Here is a 20,655-nt window from a genome sequence, read left to right as displayed (position 1 = left end):
GAACACCTGTTAGGGCAACATTCAAGGCACATCCACTCATCCATTTAGGAATTTATCCATTTGCCACATATCCATTTCAAAGAGTCTATAAAGGGTTCCTTTAGCACCTGAAGAGCTCTTGTTTCACACCAGAAGAAAGCACATAAGAGATATTATCTAAGATTGTGAAAACCTCCAAGGAAAAGGAAAGACACAAAAACGATGAACAACTCCAACAAAAGAAGAGGAAGAAGGACAAGAAGGCACAGGCACCCAGCTCTCTGGATTTCAACTTTCTGTTCACTGGCAACAACCAGGGACATGCCTATGGCTGCAACATCAAACTACAGGAGCGCAGGCTGCTGCCCGGGGTAATCCCGCGCATCGTTGATCCCCAATCTGTGTTCAGAGCACGGGCAGAGCCACATTCGTGACATCTGCTGTCATCCACGGCGCACTGACTGAATCCAAGCTCCAGGTTCTAAGTTCCGTCAGTAACAAAGCCCTTATAAGCAAGTTCAGAACAACTTTTTGTACCTCTGAAGCAGGGTAAAGGAGCACTGCAGTGCTGCCAAGTACACCTGACACGCCTACCTTCAAACTTTGCAGATTTTAACGATATTCGGGTTTGTTTACGGGGGCGCCAGAGCGAGCACAATGCCCATGCCGACATCCGAGCTCTCTGCTCGCGAGGGTCCCGCTCCAGCTAGCGGCGGCCGAGCACGTTCGGGGCACACAACACCCGCTCCGGGGACAGGCCCGGGCCCTCCGCCGCTCCGCACCGCCCCAGCCCGCGCAGGACCACGGCCGGGACTCCGGCGGGACCCCCGCCCGGCCCGTTCCGCCGGGCCCGGGGCTCCCGGGAAGCGGGGTCGCTGCCCCAGCGCCGCCCGGCCCCTCACGGCGCCTCGGGCCACCGGGCCTGCGCCCCCACTGAACTCGCTGCCGCTCCGTGCCGGGACAGCCGCCCGCCCGCGCCCCGCAACTTCCCCCGCCGCCCGCGTCCGGCCCGGCCCGGCGGCTCCTTCCCGCCTCCCCGACCGCTCCAGCACTGCCAGTCCGGCGTCAACTCACCCGGGGAGGCTCCGCGTCCTGCTCCCGCCGAGCCCGGCCCACCGCCACGGCCCCCGGCGGGGGCGGCAGCGCCTGTTGCTCCATCGCGCTCCTCCTCCTCCTCCTTCTCCTTCGGGGGCCGGGGCCGCCGCCGCCCCCGCCAGGCCGATGCCGATCCCGCTCCGGCGCCCGGCGCCACGTTCCGGGCCCAGCTGAGTGGGACCCGCACTGCCCCGGCCCCGCCCCGGGGCTGGGCTCCGCCCGGACCCCGGGCACCCCTGCCCGACGGCACCGGGCCCGCGCCGGACGTCCTGCGGCTGCTGCCCGAGCTCTCCCAGCCGCGGCGGCTCCGGGCCGGGGCGGCTGCTCGGCCGCCCCTCTGCCAGGCTCCGGGAAGAGCAGCGCTCTGGTCCGCCGCCTCTCCGCGAATACGGACGAGCTCCGTCCTCTCGGAGGATACAGCTCCAGCGTCGCTCTGTCGCCAGACGGGTGGGGGACCGTCGCCCAAAGGCAGCGGCAGCCTGAGCTCGAGAGTAAGCGGGGCCCACATCGGACCGCAGGTGGTGATGCTGGTCACTAATGACACCGCACTGGCCAGGCACAGCAAGCCTCAGCACTTTGGTTAACCGAAGCCTTCCAAGTGCTGTGACCCATCCTGCCTCTTGAAATGAACAGGCAAAATGGATTATGAAGGCTGAAGGCTCTTGTGCTGCGGATAATACACGATAAAGAAATAATTTCTTAAGTGAAAATTGGATGCCACTTCACCTAGTGAAACTTACTCTTCCATAGAAAAAAATGAGTCTGAAACTTCAGAAAACTTCCTGTGATCGAATGATGAACACATGACCAGCAAACCAAAGTTTAGCCATCAAATAAGCAAGATCAAACTTAGGACATCATTAGAAAACAGGTCTTAGTCAGGAACCAGGGAAAGGACCCAAGCAAAGCAGTTACTGATTATCTAACCACCATGGGCAGTAAAAAAAGATGAAGGAATAAATTATAGAAGACTCCTATTTCTATCTGAAGACAAATTGACAGTATAAGTAGAAGCTAAGGAATTACTTTCTCATTGGCAATGATGCAGGTCTTTTTAAAGTAACTGGTAACCAAAGCCCAAAGGTATCAGCTTTTGCAGGACCTGGCCCAAACACACCACATCCTTTGATTCTTTTGTGTAGCAAATGGCAGCTGAGTGTTCCCTTCTATTTCAAATGAGCAACCAGAACTCCTTGAGGATGCACCAGTCACAGATTTGTACCAAAAGGACATGTCCTCAAGGACAGACACACCTTCGTTCTATCACACTTTGTGTATCTGGAGTGGACTGGAACCAGTGGTGTTGTTTCCATCCAGATGCTCATGGATGTTCCTCCATCCAATCCATTAAGAAAGGTATCAGTGTACAAAAATTAGCATTTTATCATTAACGTTGGTTATAAATATATCGAAACACACAAGGTCTCTGCAATAGGAAATGTGACTCATGAGTATCTTCATTCCTACCTAACATGGGTTTATTCCATAACACATTAGGTTTTATTCTTTACAAATCAACTTACAGTAGATGCCTTTAACCAGAAGATGCATGCTGGAGAACAGTTACTAAACTGTTCTTTCAGTCAATAAAGAAATATCCTTTAGTAAGAGGCACACAGTTCAAAATTTTCACCTAAACAGGCAAGCAAGTTTTTTGCCCTCAGTTCAATTCCTAGTTCTTCCCCAACAGGAATTTATACATCTTCATTTCATCACTTGTTATCACGTTTTCTCTTACTCATCCCTCCTCTGGGAAATAAACAGAGGACACACATGTTAGAAACACCATGCATATGGTAACTGTTGCTTTGGAAGCCAATCAGCCCCTTCCCAGAGCTCAATGCTGTGAGTCTGCCAGTCCAGCATTTATTGTGGAGCTTTACCTGAAGCCCAGAGGGCCTCAAGCTCCATCAGAAGTTTTACATCTGAACTGAATAGTCTAAGTGTCCTCAGAAGTCTGTGGGCAGCATTGTGTCAGGTAATGCTCTGTCTCAGGCAAAAGCTCAGCAAGCTTAGTATTCCTTCTTCATCTGTTAGCACTAGCATTATTTCCATGCCTAACCTGGAAACTGGAAAAGAACAAATAGAGAATGTAGGTGGGGATGAAGCTAGCCTAAAAATTTGTTAGTAACTTAGTTTAGGAGTTTTTCTGATACTTCCCTTGAGTCAGACAGCTGGATGGACTAGAACATGACTAATTGTGCAGATTCTCATGCATACACAGCAGCCACTTCAGTCTTACGAAGATTTTTTTATTTGGAAATTGTATCTTCAACCATTATTTCATTATTAAGATTTTTCTTAGTAAAAAATTCTGCTTTCCATAAAAAAAGTTGTCATTAACGAAGTTGTTTCCTCTTGCTTTTCACCTGATTTTCTGAAATGACGTAGAAGGAACAGCACGCTTAGAGGAGCCATATTCTTCCTCATTTTCATGGAGACGCTTTCTCATTGTGGTTGGCTGGAAAAAAGACACAGTAGGATGGCTCCAGGAAACCAGGTAAGGCAGAAACTGTTCTGCTTGTTCCAGAACTACAGGTGTTGGACAATGTGACCAAAAAAGCAGCATGACTAACCCATGTTTCTCTACCAAGATCCATCTAATTATATTTGATGGTTCTCATACAAGACATTGCTCCCAGCTTGAAACAGCTACTGTTCACAATTTTCCTAATTAGCATCTGGTGATGAATGGAACAATGCCATCCTAACCTTGCACCAGCATGAGAATTTCTACTTTAATACTAAACATAAGTGATTTGAATCCATTAAAAAAAACATAGATTCAACAGTGTAATTCTAAATATATGAATAATCCTTTAAAGCCTAGGAGAGTATTTCTATACATTTAAACCAAGTGTTGACAAAGCACATTAGTCCACTGCTGCTCTTCAGGAAGCAACCAGCAGGCTGCCACATACAGCCCCCCAAGGGTATATTTCTCTAAAGTCTCAACATTAACTGATTTTCTTATTAAAGATTACTTCAAAATCTAGTTTCTCTGTGCATCATACAGTCATCTCCAAACATCTATTGCACATACCATTTTTGATGTTTCTGGTGGATTCATATTGGCACGTGTCTGAGCAAGGAGCTGTTGAAATGTAGCCTTCATATATTCATCCTGCAAAAAAACCCCAGCATCTAAGTAGTCTATAGAATATTTAAGGGAAAAGCAAAGATTGGGAAACTCAAAGAGAAGTGAATGGGACATTCACCACTAGAGACAATTAGAAATAAAGACCACTGAGCTCCTAAGGATTTCAGCTGTTTTAACTGAGTTTTTTAGGTGAAAGCAGTGGAGAGATTCCTTTTCCTAAGCAATGGAGTATTGCAGTATCACCTTTTTTTATTTAACTATTCTTAAGTAGTACAAAAAGGCCTTGACCTGAATATCCATTTAATTTTATATAGAATTTTGACTTGTTTTTATTTTCCAGTGTCACCTGATTTGATTGTGGCTACATTTGAATTGATAGGTAAGGTAAGATAAACATTGTTCCACTTATGTAACAAAAACCTGAGTTTTTTCTTCAGCATGCAACCAAATCTTGTGCCATTCAAAAGACTTGAGTGAAGATTTCAGAGGCAGAAACAGCAATTAATTGTTTATATGCCTTTCAGAAATGTTTTATTAAGTATCTGGTAAATACAGGTAAGACATTTCCACTGAGTAGTACTTAGGTTTACTCAGCTCAGCAAGTTTTGAAGTTGTAGATTTAAGCAAAGAAGGGAGTAAACAACACATGTTTTGAAACCACTGATTTGAAAGCAGTACTACTTTAAATAAATCTGCAGAACATGCTTACTTCTAGTATCTGAAAAATTCCCTAGTGTCCCCAAAATCATCAGAGCGGTATCAGGCATCAGCTGGTCAGATAGAGAATGTGGTTTTCCCTGCTGACTTGTAAAGTCAATACTTCCAGACAACACAAGAGGGAGAGAGGAGCCAGTAACTCCTCACTACTCATAGGAACAGGACTCGGGAGCTCTTTTGGTGGCAGTATTCAACGTATGTGGTATCTAGAACTGAGCATACTGGATGCTGGCCTTCCAACCAGGCAGTATACATCACCTATGAACACCTGACACTCTTAGTAACAGCCCCTGAAGGGAAACAGTTTGGAGAACAGCAGCTGAATGCTAGATGACATCTGGATTTGTGGCTATGATGTTTTCTGGAACCTTCTGTCCTGTCTTCAAAATTAAACTTAACAGTAAGAGATGTCCCTATATGGAATATATAATCAAGTTAATAACACCTTAAGTTTATATACTGAAATATCTCAAATTCTTAACTTGTCTAAATCAGTCATCTATTTCCCCTTCCCCCTTATGCATACCAGCAATTTTTAAAATCAGTGTTGCATGGTTTCTGAATAACTTTTTCTGATCAGAATTATAATTTAAATATAAGAATCTATATCTGATTAACTCACTGTAGATGTTACACGCAAAACTACAGTAAGTAAAAGCCATGAATGCCAGGAAATGTTTCCTGATGCCCAGGAGCATAATCAAGACAAGTTAATCACTTAAAAAGAGTCATCCACACATGTTTTTTGTCTCAGAACACTGTCAGCTGTTAAGCACTGAGGGATACTCCCTTGTTTCCTCCCTGTTTCTTATGCTCTTGACCAAAGCATCTGAAATTCTCCTGTTCCCAGCAGAGGAACAGGAACAGCATTGTGCTTGGTGTGAATAAACAGAACCTGTTGCATGGGTCAGACGTGCACTGGGTGACTTTTCAGCCTCTTCAAGCAAATATATTCAAGAAAGCTCATAGGTCCAGTGGGCACCTCTGGAGTACCAAAATTAAGAAAAGACCACCTACAGACTATCCCTCTCAAAGCTAACTAGACTGTAACAGGAGGCAAGGAAACCATCACCTCCTCCTCAGAGGGTTCCCAAACCAGGAATACTTACTCCTACTCAGCGGAGTAAAAACATAGTAGTATTGGATGCTTGCCAGAAACAAACTCTGCACTGCCTGCCCACACAAACATCTGAGGCAGTGGGGCTCTGTTACAGTGCTCAAAGGAAGAGGACCATCCTACCAGAACCACAGGGACACTTGGGCTCTAAAACACAAATCCTGATCCTCACATGTGAAAGAGTTCTGGGAAGAGGTGGCTCAGAAAGGATGCAGAAGCTGCTTATTGTATTGAAAGTAGACAACTCCATGCTACTTTTGCAGTCTCTCTACAGGGACTAAATCTTTGAAAGCACAATACATCAACAAGTTATTCCCCAAACAACCCAGCTTTCAGTTAAAACTCAATTCCTACCTGAAGCCAAGGATGCTCTAAGGCTTCCTCTGTGGTAAGACGTTTGCTTGGATCCACTACTAACAGCTTCTTCACAAGATCCAGAGCTAAGGTATTAAAATGAGCTGGTTGGCATGCAATCAATACATTGATTACCTGAAATATGCCTCCACCAAAGCTGTGTGTGACAATGTACCTTATACCCCTTCAGAACAGTGCACAGAAGTACAGGCTGGGCAGATCACTTCTCTTTTTTCTATGCATAGGAAGGGCTGCAGACTGCAACCATCTTTCCTTCACATGCACACAACTCAACACTTTTCAGTATACCACAATTATCCGTAGATTTATTTAGCATGTACACAATTTATATTCTGAGCGTGCACAGGAGGCTCAGCACTTTCCTAAAGGCTTCAGTATTACTGTGGAAAAGCAAAGACAGCTTAATTTATCCTGGTTTACAGTGTCTTGGAAAGCAGATTATCCATCTGGGAAGGTGGGAAAGAAGAGGCAGGACATACAGATGTATGCTCAACATAATCTCAAACTTTCATCTTCCTAGGAAGCTGCTTAGTAGACACTGTAAAAATATAGCATTTGTGTCATTTTATTACTCCAAATCTCCTCTAAAGGAATTTGGCAAGATTTACTTTTCATTTGATCAGATTATTCTGAATACATACCAGTAGGACTAGGGAAATTATGTTAAGGTTGTACATTCTCATGAATTTCTGACTTATTATTGAATAAGCCTCAAACTATTCAGGAAGGAGTTATATTTGATAAGTTTATTAGACAAAGGATGACCACATCATATATTAGAAACTCCTCTGCACATACAAAGAAGTGTCCAAGGTAAATATTACAATTATTTTGTGCATACAAAATGTCCTGAAAAACTAAAAGCACACAGACAGTAATTATCATTTTAGTTTTCTATGCAAAAATTGTTTCACAGACCACTTACAGTGGGCCAAACACAATTGATGATTCCACAAATGTGACTGACACTTTCAGCTCAAAGACTAGCAGTATGAAAGGACTCTTGTGGAACATTTGTTTTTTTGGAATTCTAACTCGTGTTCCTTAAATTCCTGGCATTTTTGGTTCAACACTTGAAGAATCTTTAGGTAAAGTCTGTAGACCAGCTTGATGAAGTCAGAAGAAAAAGTGAAAAGAGGAGAAATAGATGTATGTGCCTACAAACTCTATACTTGTGTGGTCAGTTATGCTAAATACTACTAAGAAATCTCTTCAATAAAAAAAGTATGTGCCCTAATGTTTTAACTATGAACGTAAATAATTTTAATACATTAGTTTAAAAAACAAAACATATTAACACAAAATGTGCCATGCAGCTGAAAGGAGGATAAAGGAAAACAAGAACTACTAGAAAAGAGGTAGATATTTTACTACCCACTGTGCTGGAGTCATACCCATGTCTGACACATGCTTCCATTCTTTTGCGATGAACGTGTATTTTCCACGAGTGATTTGATCTTTCAGAGAGAGTTGAGTATTTTGCTCATTGAATGGTGGATATCCACACAAGCTGTATAAAAGGAAACAAGTTAAATAACACAGATTTTGTCACAGCAAATGAAACACTGAAATCCCACATTTTAAGGCATCTGCTATCGTAGTGTTTTTATATGTGTAGAGTTTTAAACGCACTTTCGCTTCCTCATACAGATACTGAAGTTGCCAAGTCTCAAGCCATGTATGTCAAAGACTGTCCAGTGAAGGTACATCTACACAATATCTTACCATACAAAAAGAATAACTCCTAAACTCCAGCAGTCCACAGCTCGGCTGTATCCAGCAGTCCCAAGTGAATTTAGAACCTCAGGAGCAAGATACATGGGAGTACCACATAATGTTTTCATAAGAGAAGCTTCTCCAAGAATCTTGGATTGTCCAAAATCTGTAATCTTGTATTTAAAAATGGTAACACCACATTACATATTAGGATGGACTGTACTAGAACACATCATATTGTAGACATACATCAGGAGGTAGCATTAAGTTTCTTTCTTCCAAGCCACTTCCAGTACATGACTATGAACAAAAGTCACCCCAAACATTATTAAGTGAGAATGGGAGAGGTGGAAGAGGGAGAAATATGACAAAGGATCACACTTTACACAAGAAAAAAAGTACTCTCAGATTTGGATGTAAATGGACAACCACAGAATAGAGGCATTGTAGCCTATTAGAAGAGTTTACTTGAAAAAGCAGCATTTTAGCGTGCAAATCTATTCAATGCTTTCTCTGGGGGGAAAAAAAAACCAACACAAAAGAAAATCCACAACCCTAATTCCCACCCAAAAAACGCAAAAAATCCCTGTCACCATACAGCCTGGACATTTGTGGGAATGCTGTCTGTAATTCAAGAATTTAGATTTTATTGGGGAAAAAAACCACTGACATTTGAAATTACATATGCAGTGTATGGGTTGAAATATCCATAAAAGTAAAATACAATTATGAAAAAAAACAACCCTCTATGTTTTAAGTTACTTCATGGTTTGTATGACTAATTCCGTATCTTTTTGGCTATGTTTAATGAAATATGAAGAATGTGAAGGAACATTCCCAAATTTCTCCATTAACAAGAAATGTAATTACGTTTCCTTACCTTTATAAGACATGCCTCTTCAGAAGATGAAAGTAGCACATTTTCTGGCTTTAGATCTCGGTGTATAATTCCATTGTCATGAAGATACTAAATACATACAGATGGGCAATTAAGGAAAAACAGACTATTAACTAGTTTTAAAATGTAAGCTTTCCATTTTTTCTCATGGCAATGGCAGAATAACTGGAAATGGCTGTGCAAGAGGCAGGCATGCATTTAAAGCTCCCTAACTTATGACTCTCCCTTAAAAAAACAAAGCAAAACAAAAACAAAACAAAATGAAACAAACAAAAAAAACCCACACCAAAACACCATCACAAACAAAGGAAAAAAAACACCTTAGAAATCATTATGCTTCAAATGTCACATCTCAATGCAAGCACAGTGTGCAGATGCAAATTCTGCGTCACCTTTGCAGGAATTCTGGTTTTCTGCCTCTCTTAACAACTTCAGTAAGTTGTTAAACCAACTTATTAAGAACACTGTGCTGGTTGCTTGCATGGGTTTCAGCAATGACAAGTGTCAGAAAAACTCATCTTATTACATTTTTTTTTGGTGGAGTTCATGATTATGTACCTTTACTGCCAGAAGCATCTGATAAAAATACAACTTGCAGGTATCTTCTTTCATCTTGATTGGCCTTGACACTCTGTCATACAATTCTCCTCCTTCCATCCTAAAATAAATGCAGGTTAACAAGCTAACATACGACTTCCTGAAGATTCATCTCCTTAGACAAGACTGAGAGACAAAAACATTTGGCTATTCTGGCTACAGAGAAAGAACGTATTTCTGAAAAGGAAAGAGCAACATCCTAAACACAGCACGTGCATGGCTGAGTTAGGGTCAATCCCCTGAGTCTTCACTGGGAGTTGTTACATGATTATTGACCAGCCCCCTCTTAGAAGCTCAAAAACTAAAAAAAAAAGAAAAAAAAAATCCAGCAATCCACAACAGCAGCAGAGCAAACAATATCCAGGCACTGAGTGCCCACAAAGCAGAGAAGGATGATTTCTCCTGGTTATCCTAGCTCCTAATCTTACAAAGGTTTCAAAAAACAGTGGAGGCCAGCAAAAGAAAAACAAAATAAAACAAGCAAAACCTCCACAGTTCAGAAGTACATACATTCATTGTGGCTATGAAAAAAACATTTCATTTTATGCATTTACTTTCAAACAGGTTACTTACAGTTCCAAAACAATGTAGTAATCCTCTGCTTCAAAGAAGTTTTTGATCTTGATTAAGCAAGGCTAACAGAAAAGGGAACACAAACGGAGACACACAAAAAAGTAGAATAATTTGTAAAAATTAATCCTAAAGGTTTTATTTCAGTATTTCAAAACATGTCACTTAAACTAACACTTAAAACAAGTGACTAGCGAGCACCCCAAATTTTTTCCAGTTGTCAGTTACCATACCCTCAATATTTTATTTATTTCACATGCAGAGGAAAGAGGGAATACAAATTCAAGAAACTGCCAGTGAAAACTAGTCTTTATATTTAGTTATTTCACAGCATTTACAAAAAACTTGCATCAAGGAAAAGTTTCTGCAGCAGTGGCTCAGGTTAAAACTTCTCCTGTGATGATGTTTCTTCTCAAATTTACATCTCAGTTATCCAAAGTTTTAAAATCTCAAATCTGCTAGGATATAATATATTTAAAAGAAGAAAAAAACCCCATTCAATAATTTACAAGAAAAATTATATGCCCCCTTTAACACATTTCTAAATGGATAAAATTGCTCTTTAGTTACTACACTAAAGTCAGTAAACTACACAAGTACATATGGTAGGGAGCAAAAAATAATAAAAATGTACTCACGTGATCTATTTTCTTCAAAATCTCAATTTCTGTATTGATATTAAAAGCTGGGTTCTATTAAAAGAATCAAATACCATATTGGGTAAGACAGTGCTGTTCTGGAATAAGACATATGAGAAATAAGAGACAGTACCAGAAAAGCCTTCATTTCATGCCTTTTGCTACTGTGACTGTAACATACAACTTCTTCTATAAAATGATCAGGTGCCTTTGCTGAATTAAATAAACAGTGTGCTGTCACTATCTGGAGCAAGATACTGCTCCAGACATGTAATTTCACTGCAGGTTAGAAATCCCCAACTAATTTCCAGATTAAAAAAAAAAAAAAAATTCTTTTTACCTATATACCTGTATTGTCCTTTGAACAGCTTTTCTCCCTCCAAGATGCTTCACAGATGGGCCAACCTAAAATTACATGCTACTCTCTCCTATTTTGCAAGATAACACAACCAGATCCTTTTAATCTGTGGCTTAGGCTCAACTCTCAAAATCAACTCAGCAGGGATTTTCTTTTTTGCTCTTCTTCCAATCCAAATCAATCATCTTTGAACACACAACATTCCAGATACACTCCTGTCTCTGTTTTGTACAATAGCATATATTAGTAATCCTAATTCACAACAGCATCTTAAGCCAGTGTTCTTTGTTCTTCTCCAAATCCTGGCTTCTGCCATGAAAAGCCCTTCCCAAAAGGCTTCATACAATTTTCTTAAAAAGTATTATGATGGAGCATTCAACAAAATTAGCTTAGTTGGTACATTTTTGGTCAAGACTCTGCTGGTTATGATGTGTCTACCTGATGTATTTCAGGACATAAACCAGACCCTACAAGACTCTGCACCAGCCTTTGTACACATCCCATTAATAGTCCTAACTGATGAACCTGATGGAATGTGGTCAAGGAATGAAAGGAAGCATTTCCTACGGAATTCCGTACATCATACAAGATCAAAAAACATTTCGAAATTAAATACAGAAGACATTAAGTAAGAAAATCCTCTTTAGTTGAAGATAGCTGAGAAGTCAGAGAAGTTACCAAATATTCCATGGCCACTGCAAGATGGCCAATACAGACAAACAAACCAAAGTACTTACTGTCTCTCTCAAGCCACTTGCCACAAACTTCCGTTTATTGATGATTTTCACTGCTACTTTGTTACAGGTGCTCTTCTCAAATGCCAGTTTGACTTCTCCACAGGCACCACTAAAACCAGAGCACAGCTCTTGTCAGTGCTTACAAACACTTGTCAAAAATCTGTGTAACAAGTGCAGGCAAATGAAAGCATAATTTGGTGCTGCTGCTTTCTAACTTTCTGAATATGGCACGTTACCTCTTCTCAGGAAGTATTCAACTGTTAGAAAGTCTACAGTACTCAGGAAACATTCAAGAGTTAGAAAGTCCATTTAAATAGCAAGTGTTATCAAGGACCATTCATTCAAAACTGCAGGAGTAAATATGCAGAGCAGCTACTCTATTTGTACCAAAAGTACTGGCAGATATGAAGGACAAGCTCTGTCAGCATTTCCTTCATGCAAAGGCATTTACGAGAAGAGAACTTAGGAAGGGTTCTCCTAACACTGGACTGCACAAATCTGAGGAACAGGAATTACAACACTTGTATTTTTACTAAATAGCCATTCTATTACAGAAAGAAATTCTTGTATTTTCCACTCTGATTTTTTTCTACTTAATTATTCACCTCCAAATTGTTCACTGACCGTTTCAAGAGAGAAAAAAATAGCCCCCATTTAAAATAGCCTCTCTCTCCTTTTTCCTGGACAGTTCTTTCCCTTTTTGTCTGAAGGCCTCAATAGTGATATTGTAGGAAGCTGTATTCTGACATAAAGCTCTTCCTTCCACTTCCAATACCTGAGTAAATTAATATATAAGCTTTAAAAACTCATTAAGAATTTACAGACTTCATTCTCTTCTACAGAAAAAAACCCCCACCAACCAAAACAAAACAAAAACTGGATTTTTGCAATTGGTGGTAGGTTACTAACCCCAAACCAATTAGAGAGACAAAGCCAAAATTCCTGTTTAAATTACTGTTTAAACATGTAAAGAACATGTTTACTCACGCTATCACACTTTTTTTTTTCCTTTTTTTCTTTTAAAACAGCAGCTCAGTTAATACCAGCACAGTGTACTGACAGTGATAAGAGAGTTAATCCTTTTTACTGAGGGAAGAAGGATGCTTACCTTCCCAAAGTCTTTGACATGATGTATTTCTCTCTGAATTCTTTAGGAAACATCATCTGATCATCCACCGTAAGATCAGAAAATACAAACACTGAGAAGACAAGTTGAGATAATTTTCCTATTGTTAAATTTAAAATTTTTGTTATAACAAACAGCTATGTTTTGTGAGCTTTTATAGTCAACCATATAACTGAGAAAATAATGCCTGCTAGAGTCAAAACTAAACATATGCTATAAATTACACCAGCTATGGGTTAGCAAGGTGATCTTATTGCTGAAAAAATACATTTTGGTGTTAAATTCACAACAGCCTTTAACTAATTAACTACATTTAAGGACAAAATGAGCACAAATTTCAATGTCCCAGCAGAGATCAAAGATAAGTAATAATCAAGAAGACAGCATCTTAGTGGAAAAACAAAGACAAAGAAACAAAAGCCCAGCCCTGCTAATTTTTAAGAGGATTTTCTATTTATTATACACCATCTGATTAAGTATCTGAGGGGAGGGGGGGGGTGTGTACAACTTTTCTTTAATAGTCTGTTTCCCCTGTTCCCACCATCATATGCACAGCCATTGAAGCCCAAAAGTGTTTCAAAAATAGGAAAACAGCTATCAAAGATTATACTCTAGTAAGGTGCTATCTGATGCAGATTTTTTAAAGGGTTTTTTTCTATTTTTTTCCTAGGGTTGACAGGGACATGGATAATTTTTATGTCAGTATTAAAACACCGATTAATGAGCTGTGCTCATGAAGCACCTCAGCTTCCAAGAAATATATTCAAATCAATGCAGAAAAAACCTCTTGGTCAATACATGAAAAATCTACTTAAGTTAAAGCACATTTTACCCTTATTGGTCTGTATAGACAGTGCAATTTCAGAGTTGTGTGTCAGTGGAAGCCTCCTTCCTTTTCCAATGAGCTCTCTATTAACAAATGTCCCATTTGCACTATGGTCTTCAATGTAGGCAACAAAGGAATTTCTTGGACCCATTTCCTGAAAGAGAAAAAAAATGGGAAAGATGACAGTAAAGAACAAGTGACTTTACAGTAAAGACATGACAGACTAGAAATTTACTATTGTTGACTCAAGAAACGAGACTGTGAGTTTACTTCATAAACCACGTGAATGGGGCATTGCCAGGAGTCTTGTTAAAGGAGTCAACCCTGAAGATACTTTGATTTCTTTAGGATTTCTGCCCCAAAGTCTCTTTTTGAATTATGCCAAAATAGACAGAGAGTTAATGTTTTTAGCACTTACCCTGAAAATTCGGAAGTGCTTCTTGCTATAGTTTTGGTAGAAGCCAGTCTCAGACAATCCTAGCTTGGAAAAACTGTAATCACAGCTTTTGTCTCTCCCAAACCAGTATTCCTCATTCACACAGTCTGCAGAGGAGAGGAAAGTACAGCAGAGAGAGAACACAACGTTGCAGGAAGTTAATAACTATGGCACTATAGAACAATGCCAAGTGATAATGAATAGGATAACAAAGACAAGATTCTTCCCATAGAATCAAGTCTGTCTTAACTCATACAAAGCACCACACCTTGTCAAATCCTTTAATAATTTTACCCTCTTTAGCAGTGGTAGTTTTCAGTTCACCTTCAGCAATATAAAGACATATAACTAAACACAATCAATTAAAAAATGTAAAAAAAATGAAGCATGTAACAAAGAACATGAACACCCCAGAGATTCTGTAAGTCTGTGGAAGCTGTGTATCCAAGTACTCAATGTAAACACTGGGATGTAGTATGGAGTAAAATATTATTGCAAAAGTTGCATACCTAAATTTGCTTGTACTTAATTTGAAAATGAAAAGACACTGCTCTTCACCAAGCTGCTCAGAACTTTTCTGAGATCCTACAAAGAAACCAAGAGGTTTATTACAGTACGCACATACCACAATTGCTGAAACCTTTTCCAAGTGCAAAGAGTCGACCCCAAGGCTGAGGAACCAGCTCTTCAGATGCCTGGTCCTCAGGGATCGATGAAAGCTCCTGAGTGGGAACAGTGTCCAAAGAACTGAGAGTCCCAGAACTTAAGGAAGACTGACTAGTGCTCTGTGAACCACTGGAAGAGGAACTGGTACCACACTGTGACTGCTGGGCACTTTGAGACTGCTGTGCTTCACTTCCAGTCTCTCGAGACATGTTGGCTTCAAAGAGAACGTTAAAAAACCACAATTACTACAGCAAAGTAAAACTGGCAAACACTATTAAATGTCCAAGTCCATCCTCAGTAAAACTTCCAACCAAAGCGTACATGTCTGGGTTATACGTAAATTCCCCGTAACTTTGCAAACTAGGACGGTTTTCCTTTTAAAATACAACGTGGAGCGGCCTCTGCTGGTTCCAGAACAAAACTAACCCTTATTCCCGGATTGCTTCCGTGAACTTCAGCGCTCACACTGGGTCACACAGGCATGGATTGTGCTCTCACAGAGCATCCCCGCACGGAGCAAGGGAACACGGCTGGTCCCCCAAAACAAAGAGAAAAACTGAAAAGAGTAAGAACTGTAAAACGACATACATTTTCCTGAAAGTGCGCGAGGGATTTATCACACCTGTACTCAATGAATGTACAAAACTCTGCCAGATTCAGACACCCACCACAGCCCCGGCAGCTGTCGGCACGTGGCGAGAAACAGCGTCTCCCTGCCGCGTTACAGCCCGGAAATTCATAGCGTGTCGTGCCTCCCTCTCCACTTAATAAATGCTCCACCAGCCAGCCCATCCCTACAGCCAGCCTTCTCCAACACACCAGGGCTCACCGGGACTCCTGGATCGTCCATGTGCCTTCCAATCTTACCGCCTCTATAGCGGGTTTTTAGCTTGCCATACAGTTTAACGTAAAATTCTCCTTATCGGTTCGCTACATTTCATTACGAGCCATAAAAACACAACAGCTCCCAAGAACCCTCCCACGTCCCGTTTGTTACGGGTGTTTACAAACACAGGCGGTGCTGGTGCAGCCGCCCGCAAACCGAACAGAATCACGGAACCACGCGGGCTGGAAAAGACAGAGGCCACCGAGCCCAGCTTCCTCGGCAATGCCAATGCCACCACTGACCCTGTCCCCTGGTTCCACATCCAGACGGCTGTGGAACCCCGCTAGAGATGGTGACCCCACCTCTGACCTAGGCAGCCCTTTCCATAAAGAATTTTCCCTCGTATCCAACCTAAACCTCCCTCTAAACGCCCAGACGGCGGGGCCGGGCCGCCAGCGGCCGCCTGGCACCGTGCGGAGCGGCGCAGCCGGGCCCCCGGGGCGGCACTGCCGGGCCCCCGGGGCGGCACTGCCGGGCCCCCGGGGCGGCACTGCCGGGCCCCCGTGCACTCAGCGCCCGGCCCGGCCCGGCCCTGCCCGCCAGGACACTGCTGCCCCGCGACCGACACCGGCACCAGCGGCCACGCCGTCCCGATTGAGCGTTGCGGCCCCGTCCCCAGCGGCACCGCGCGAGCATCCCGGGAGAAGCAGCAGGGAGCAGCCTGTGGCGGCCTCGGGGCGGGACGGGAGGGCAGGGGAGGGGAGCGGCGGGGAAGGGCCGGAGCGGGACCCGAACTCACGGCTCGCGGGGCTCGCGCGGTCGGACCGGGGCCGCCGTGCGCGCTGTGCGCGCGCCCCGAGCGCAGCCAATGAGCGAGCGGCGCCGCGCGGGGGCCGCCGGGAGCGGTGCGCGATGCGGGCGGCGCTGCGGGCGCGGCTCGGGTGGGCGCGCCGGGCGCTCCGCGGGGCCGCGCCGGGCAGTGCCCTGGGGCCGCCGTGCTGGAGCTGCGGCATTGCGCTCCCCGGCAGTGATGGGCCGCCGCGCTTCTGCCCCGGCTGCCAGGCTCTGCAGCCGCCGCTGCCGCGGCCCGACCTCTTCCGCCTGATGGACTGGTGAGTGTGGGCGGGGCGGCCGCGGGCCCGGCCTGCCGCGGGTCTCACCCGCCCTGTGTCCTGCAGTGACCGCTCCTTCCGCATCGACGCGCAGCAGCTGCAGCGGCGGTTTCGGAGCCTGCAGCGCGCCGTCCACCCCGACCGCTTCGGCCAGAGGCCGCCGGTGAGCCCCGGGCCGGGCGGGAGCCCCGGGCGGGGGAGCCGGGCCGGGAGGGCCCCGCGGGGCTCGGTGACCGCCGGAGGAACCCGCCTTTGGCTGCGTGGCGGGGTCACAGCGTCGAGTCCCCGCCGCTCTCCCGCTCGGGGAGTGAGGGGATTCGCCTGTGTTTGTCTTTCGGTGCTCAGAAGAGACTCTGCCATGGATTTGCGGTGGAAGTGGACCGTGAGGGGCCGCTGCGGTTCGTCAGGCCTTAGTTGAGTGCAATGACACAGTTCCCAGGTCCGCAGAGCCTTTTCAGTTTCACACACGGACTGGTGTGGGGACGCTGTTTATCCGCGTGTAGCAAAGTGTATTTTGCCACTTGTTGTTAGATTCCAATTATTTGCCCTCCGTTTGCAGAAGGAACAGTACTACTCTGAGCAACACTCTTCCCTGATCAACAAGGCCTACCAGACCCTGCTGAACCCTCTGAGCCGAGGCCTCTATCTAGTAAGGTCTCCGTTAGGTATTACAGAGTTCTTATAACTAACCGCGGGGGCTGGTGGTGCTGTTAGGGATCGCACCTTCGATTCAGTCCTTAATGTGCTAATTTGGATTCCTCTGAAGACGATCAGCAGATGCTGAAGGGAGACCAGAACTAAGTTTGTTCAGAAATTAATCAGCTTACCATCTCATTTGCTACTCATCTTACACTAATTTGTTTTTCACATCACACGTTTGATTTGGCTGTGGCTGCTCATTCAGAATTTCAGTCTGGCCCGTGGCAGCCTTTTTTATGTTTTTTTTGGATTTGGGTAACTGCTGATTTTTATGGTCAGCCTGTGTATGGAGTTAACTTTCAGACTGACTCTGTTTATGCCCTGGAGGTTTATCGGATATGAACCTGAGTGTGCCCCACTAAAAATCTTCATATTAAAGAAAATTATTCCCATTGAAATAGATCTAAGAATATTTATTTTCAAATTCCCATTTCCTCTGCCAGCTGGAGCTGAGTGGAGTGGAGCCAGCACAAGAGACAGACTGTGATGCAGACTCAGCGTTCCTTATGGAAATCATGGAAATTAATGAGAAATTAGCAGAGCCCAAAAATGAGGATATCCTTGCAGAGATTGAAACTTTAATTAAAGGTAGGTTATGATTTGAGGAGTTTGTATGGAACGAATATCCTGAATCTTGTGTAATGTAAGAGTCTGAAAGCTTTTAACTGTTTTGGAATATTTCTTGTCATGTCTTCAATTTGTGTGAGTCTGGAATGGACTCACTGCAAGAGCTTCTGCCCTGCCCCCCCCCCCCCTTTCCAATGTTGTCTTTACCCATTTATGCACTTAAACGTTACATCTGTCTTGAGAACATTTGTATAACAGAATCTATTCTGATGTCAAAATAAGCATATATAGACAATAAAAAAGAATTTACTCAGCCTTCATCAGGTGAGGGCTAGTCAATTGTTCTAAAGAAAAAACCTGTCAGAAGGAAGTTGAAAAAAATAAAATTATTTACTGTCTGACCACAGTAAATAATGTTATTTATGTAGACACTGTAGTTCTTTCACCTCCTTCATCTGGCAGCCATTCTAGTAAGTGGTTATTATCCTTACACAAGCAACTTTCTTTTTATATTGTTGGTGATACCAAAACATTTGGTTTATTGATGTATTTAATTCTTTACAATAACAGCCTTGTGCCAAAAGCAATTAGAATAACTAGAATAAAAACTGAGTAGCGCAGGAGAAAATTAACTGTAGCAGGGTAAACTGAAACACCAAAAATAAGTTAGATTGCTGGGAAATTAGTGACTGTTGATGTGCATTGGAATTGCTGTCAGTAAATCTCTTTAAACAAAGACATAAACGTTTGAAATGATAATTTAAAAAACATTGACAGCAGTATTATGAAAAACTCGCTTGGCTCCCAAAGGCTGAGACTAGTAGTGAACTTTCCCACCACAGGCAGTCAGAATGCAGTGGTATAAGATATCCTAAGAATAACAAAAAGTAAATTAAATAATTTGTTTTGCAGTTAAACAAGAAGAACTGACCAGAGAGGTGACTGCAGCTTTTGAAAGAGGTACCTGTTTTTATTAAGTTTTTAGCTGCCATACATACCTGCCAAATGCTTAAAGCTCCAGATTCTCTGACTGGCAAATATTTCCTGAGCTATGGAACAGAAATACTGCATTAACAAGGGTTTTTTGTTTGGTATTTAGACTAAGTACTTCTAAACTGACATTCCTGCTGATTTGGGAAATTCAGGACCTCACATTAACAACAAAGTCCAGTACAAAAGTTCCATTCATCTTGCATCTAAATAATCACTTTGAGTGGGAATGTAAATGCTAAGGAACTGTTAGTGTGTTTCCCAGAATACTGGGAAGGACAGACTTCATCTTAGACATATTCTGAGGTTTCACACTTGAATTTGGGAGATGTTGTTATGCAGTCCTGGAGCTGCAGCGGAGCAGTGGGTGCTGTTCTTTGTAGTGAAAGACACACGAGCTGTGTGGCAAGTAAAAGCCTGTTCAGCCTAAGATTTTGGGGAGTTCCTGTGCAATAATCAACAGAACTTTATTCTGCAATGGATAGGCACAAACTTAAACCATTCCTGAGCTTCTGAAGCCGGGAAGGAACCTTTGTAGTTCTGTGCCAGGATGTTTGTCAGCGGTGGGTGTGTGTAACTGAGAACATCAAAGTAGCGCTGGCTGGGAGTGCCGGTGAGGAGTTACATTCTGGTACTCTGTGCCATGAGGACTGTGTTGCATGTGCCTTTGTCAGTAGGTCATAAACCACCCTCCCCCTCCAGTTGTTTAACTGAGGAGATATTGTTTCAATATCAGTTTTGGAATTGGCACTATCCAGACCAGACTCCTCCTCATTTGCATTTTTCAGTTATGTCAGTTGGTCTATTTATACATGTTTAAAACAAACAAAAACATTTGTCTTGCCTAGTGGGTACATCAATACTCCAGCCTGTTTACAGAAGTCATTAAAGGGTATCCATTCATATTTCTTTTCCAAATTGTTCATTGTTACATGTTTAGTGGAACATTTGATTTGAGGTGTTCCCAAACCATCAGAGATTAAAACAATAGGCAGCGTGGTTTTAATAGTGTCTGAGTCCTTGCAGCTCACAGCTTTAAGTACTGAAGCAGGTGCTGTCACTAAAATCTTGAGATTCATTTTGAAAATGTAAATTAACTTCTCTCTCTGTAAAGCAGTAATGTTTTATTTCATTTCAGATGATCTTCAAGGAGCTAAGAAGCTTCTAGCAAAAATGAAGTATTTTGCAAACTTAGAGGATAAACTAAAGGCCAAGAAGATCCCTTCCTGATGTTGCCTCCTTTGCTATTAAGAGTCAGTGTTACTTTCAATTAAACAGATGGTTTAATTATCAAAATCGGACCAATGGTGTTTGTTGCCTATAATTCCATTAAAAGCTTTAATTCTTAGAGGAGGAAAATAAATGTAAAATAAATCCAGTGCTTGCTGCAGCACTTCATTAATAGATGGAATTTGGAAATGCTTACAACCAGGAAAAGTTGTACTGGATAAGGTGGGCCACTGTCCTGGCAGCCACAGGTATGGAAACAAGTGTAGGAGGCACTCAAACA

General features: G+C 42.8%; 3 protein-coding genes and 1 long non-coding RNA gene across 9 annotated transcripts in view; 2 read left to right on the top strand and 2 right to left on the bottom strand.

The window, feature by feature from the left end:
- The window catches only part of TTC28 (tetratricopeptide repeat domain 28), a 113,686-nt gene extending 112,461 nt beyond the window's left edge, over positions 1-1,225 (bottom strand). For both annotated transcript variants that reach the window (XM_032128544.1, XM_032128545.1), the window contains exon 1: positions 1,054-1,225. In XM_032128544.1, the coding sequence (XP_031984435.1) occupies positions 1,054-1,137 (84 nt within the window). In that variant the 5' untranslated portion in view covers positions 1,138-1,225. The remainder of the gene's footprint in view (positions 1-1,053) is intronic.
- Positions 1,226-1,339: 114 nt separating this feature from the next.
- LOC116453278 lies at positions 1,340-14,799 on the top strand. 2 transcript variants are annotated; one of them, XR_004243736.1, is made up of 4 exons: positions 1,340-1,565; positions 3,466-3,574; positions 4,515-4,553; positions 8,034-14,799. It is a non-coding gene; the product is annotated as an uncharacterized LOC116453278 (long non-coding RNA). The 2 variants fall into 2 exon arrangements; XR_004243735.1 differs by having other exon boundaries at positions 4,515-4,558.
- Positions 3,304-16,654, bottom strand: CHEK2 (checkpoint kinase 2). Of its 3 annotated transcripts, none has more exons than XM_032128548.1 (15): positions 16,577-16,654; positions 14,911-15,165; positions 14,268-14,392; positions 13,856-14,003; positions 13,006-13,096; positions 11,898-12,006; positions 10,803-10,856; positions 10,168-10,229; positions 9,556-9,655; positions 8,980-9,066; positions 8,109-8,272; positions 7,778-7,893; positions 6,363-6,448; positions 4,118-4,198; positions 3,304-3,535 (listed from the first exon to the last, which is right to left on the bottom strand). In XM_032128548.1, the coding sequence occupies exons 2-15, from the start codon at positions 15,158-15,160 to the stop codon at positions 3,440-3,442; spliced, it is 1,569 nt and encodes a 522-aa protein (XP_031984439.1). In that variant the 5' UTR covers positions 15,161-15,165; positions 16,577-16,654; the 3' UTR covers positions 3,304-3,439. The 3 variants fall into 3 exon arrangements, with proteins under 3 accessions (XP_031984439.1, XP_031984441.1, XP_031984440.1); XM_032128550.1 differs by lacking the exon at positions 16,577-16,654 and adding an exon at positions 16,463-16,528; XM_032128549.1 differs by lacking the exon at positions 16,577-16,654 and adding an exon at positions 15,378-16,208.
- A 26-nt stretch (positions 16,655-16,680) lies between these two features.
- HSCB (HscB mitochondrial iron-sulfur cluster cochaperone) lies at positions 16,681-20,523 on the top strand. 2 transcript variants are annotated; one of them, XM_032128542.1, is made up of 6 exons: positions 16,681-16,889; positions 16,956-17,052; positions 17,449-17,538; positions 18,032-18,176; positions 19,068-19,115; positions 20,284-20,523. In XM_032128542.1, the coding sequence occupies exons 1-6, from the start codon at positions 16,690-16,692 to the stop codon at positions 20,373-20,375; spliced, it is 672 nt and encodes a 223-aa protein (XP_031984433.1). In that variant the 5' UTR covers positions 16,681-16,689; the 3' UTR covers positions 20,376-20,523. The 2 variants fall into 2 exon arrangements, with proteins under 2 accessions (XP_031984433.1, XP_031984434.1); XM_032128543.1 differs by lacking the exon at positions 17,449-17,538 and having other exon boundaries at positions 16,790-16,889.
- Positions 20,524-20,655: the final 132 nt, after the last annotated feature.

This window comes from Corvus moneduloides, chromosome 18, assembly GCF_009650955.1.
Source record: "Corvus moneduloides isolate bCorMon1 chromosome 18, bCorMon1.pri, whole genome shotgun sequence".
Lineage (NCBI taxonomy): Eukaryota > Metazoa > Chordata > Aves > Passeriformes > Corvidae > Corvus > Corvus moneduloides.
The sequence above is the reverse complement of the archived record's forward strand: the minus strand, read 5'-3'. Positions and strand labels throughout refer to the sequence as shown.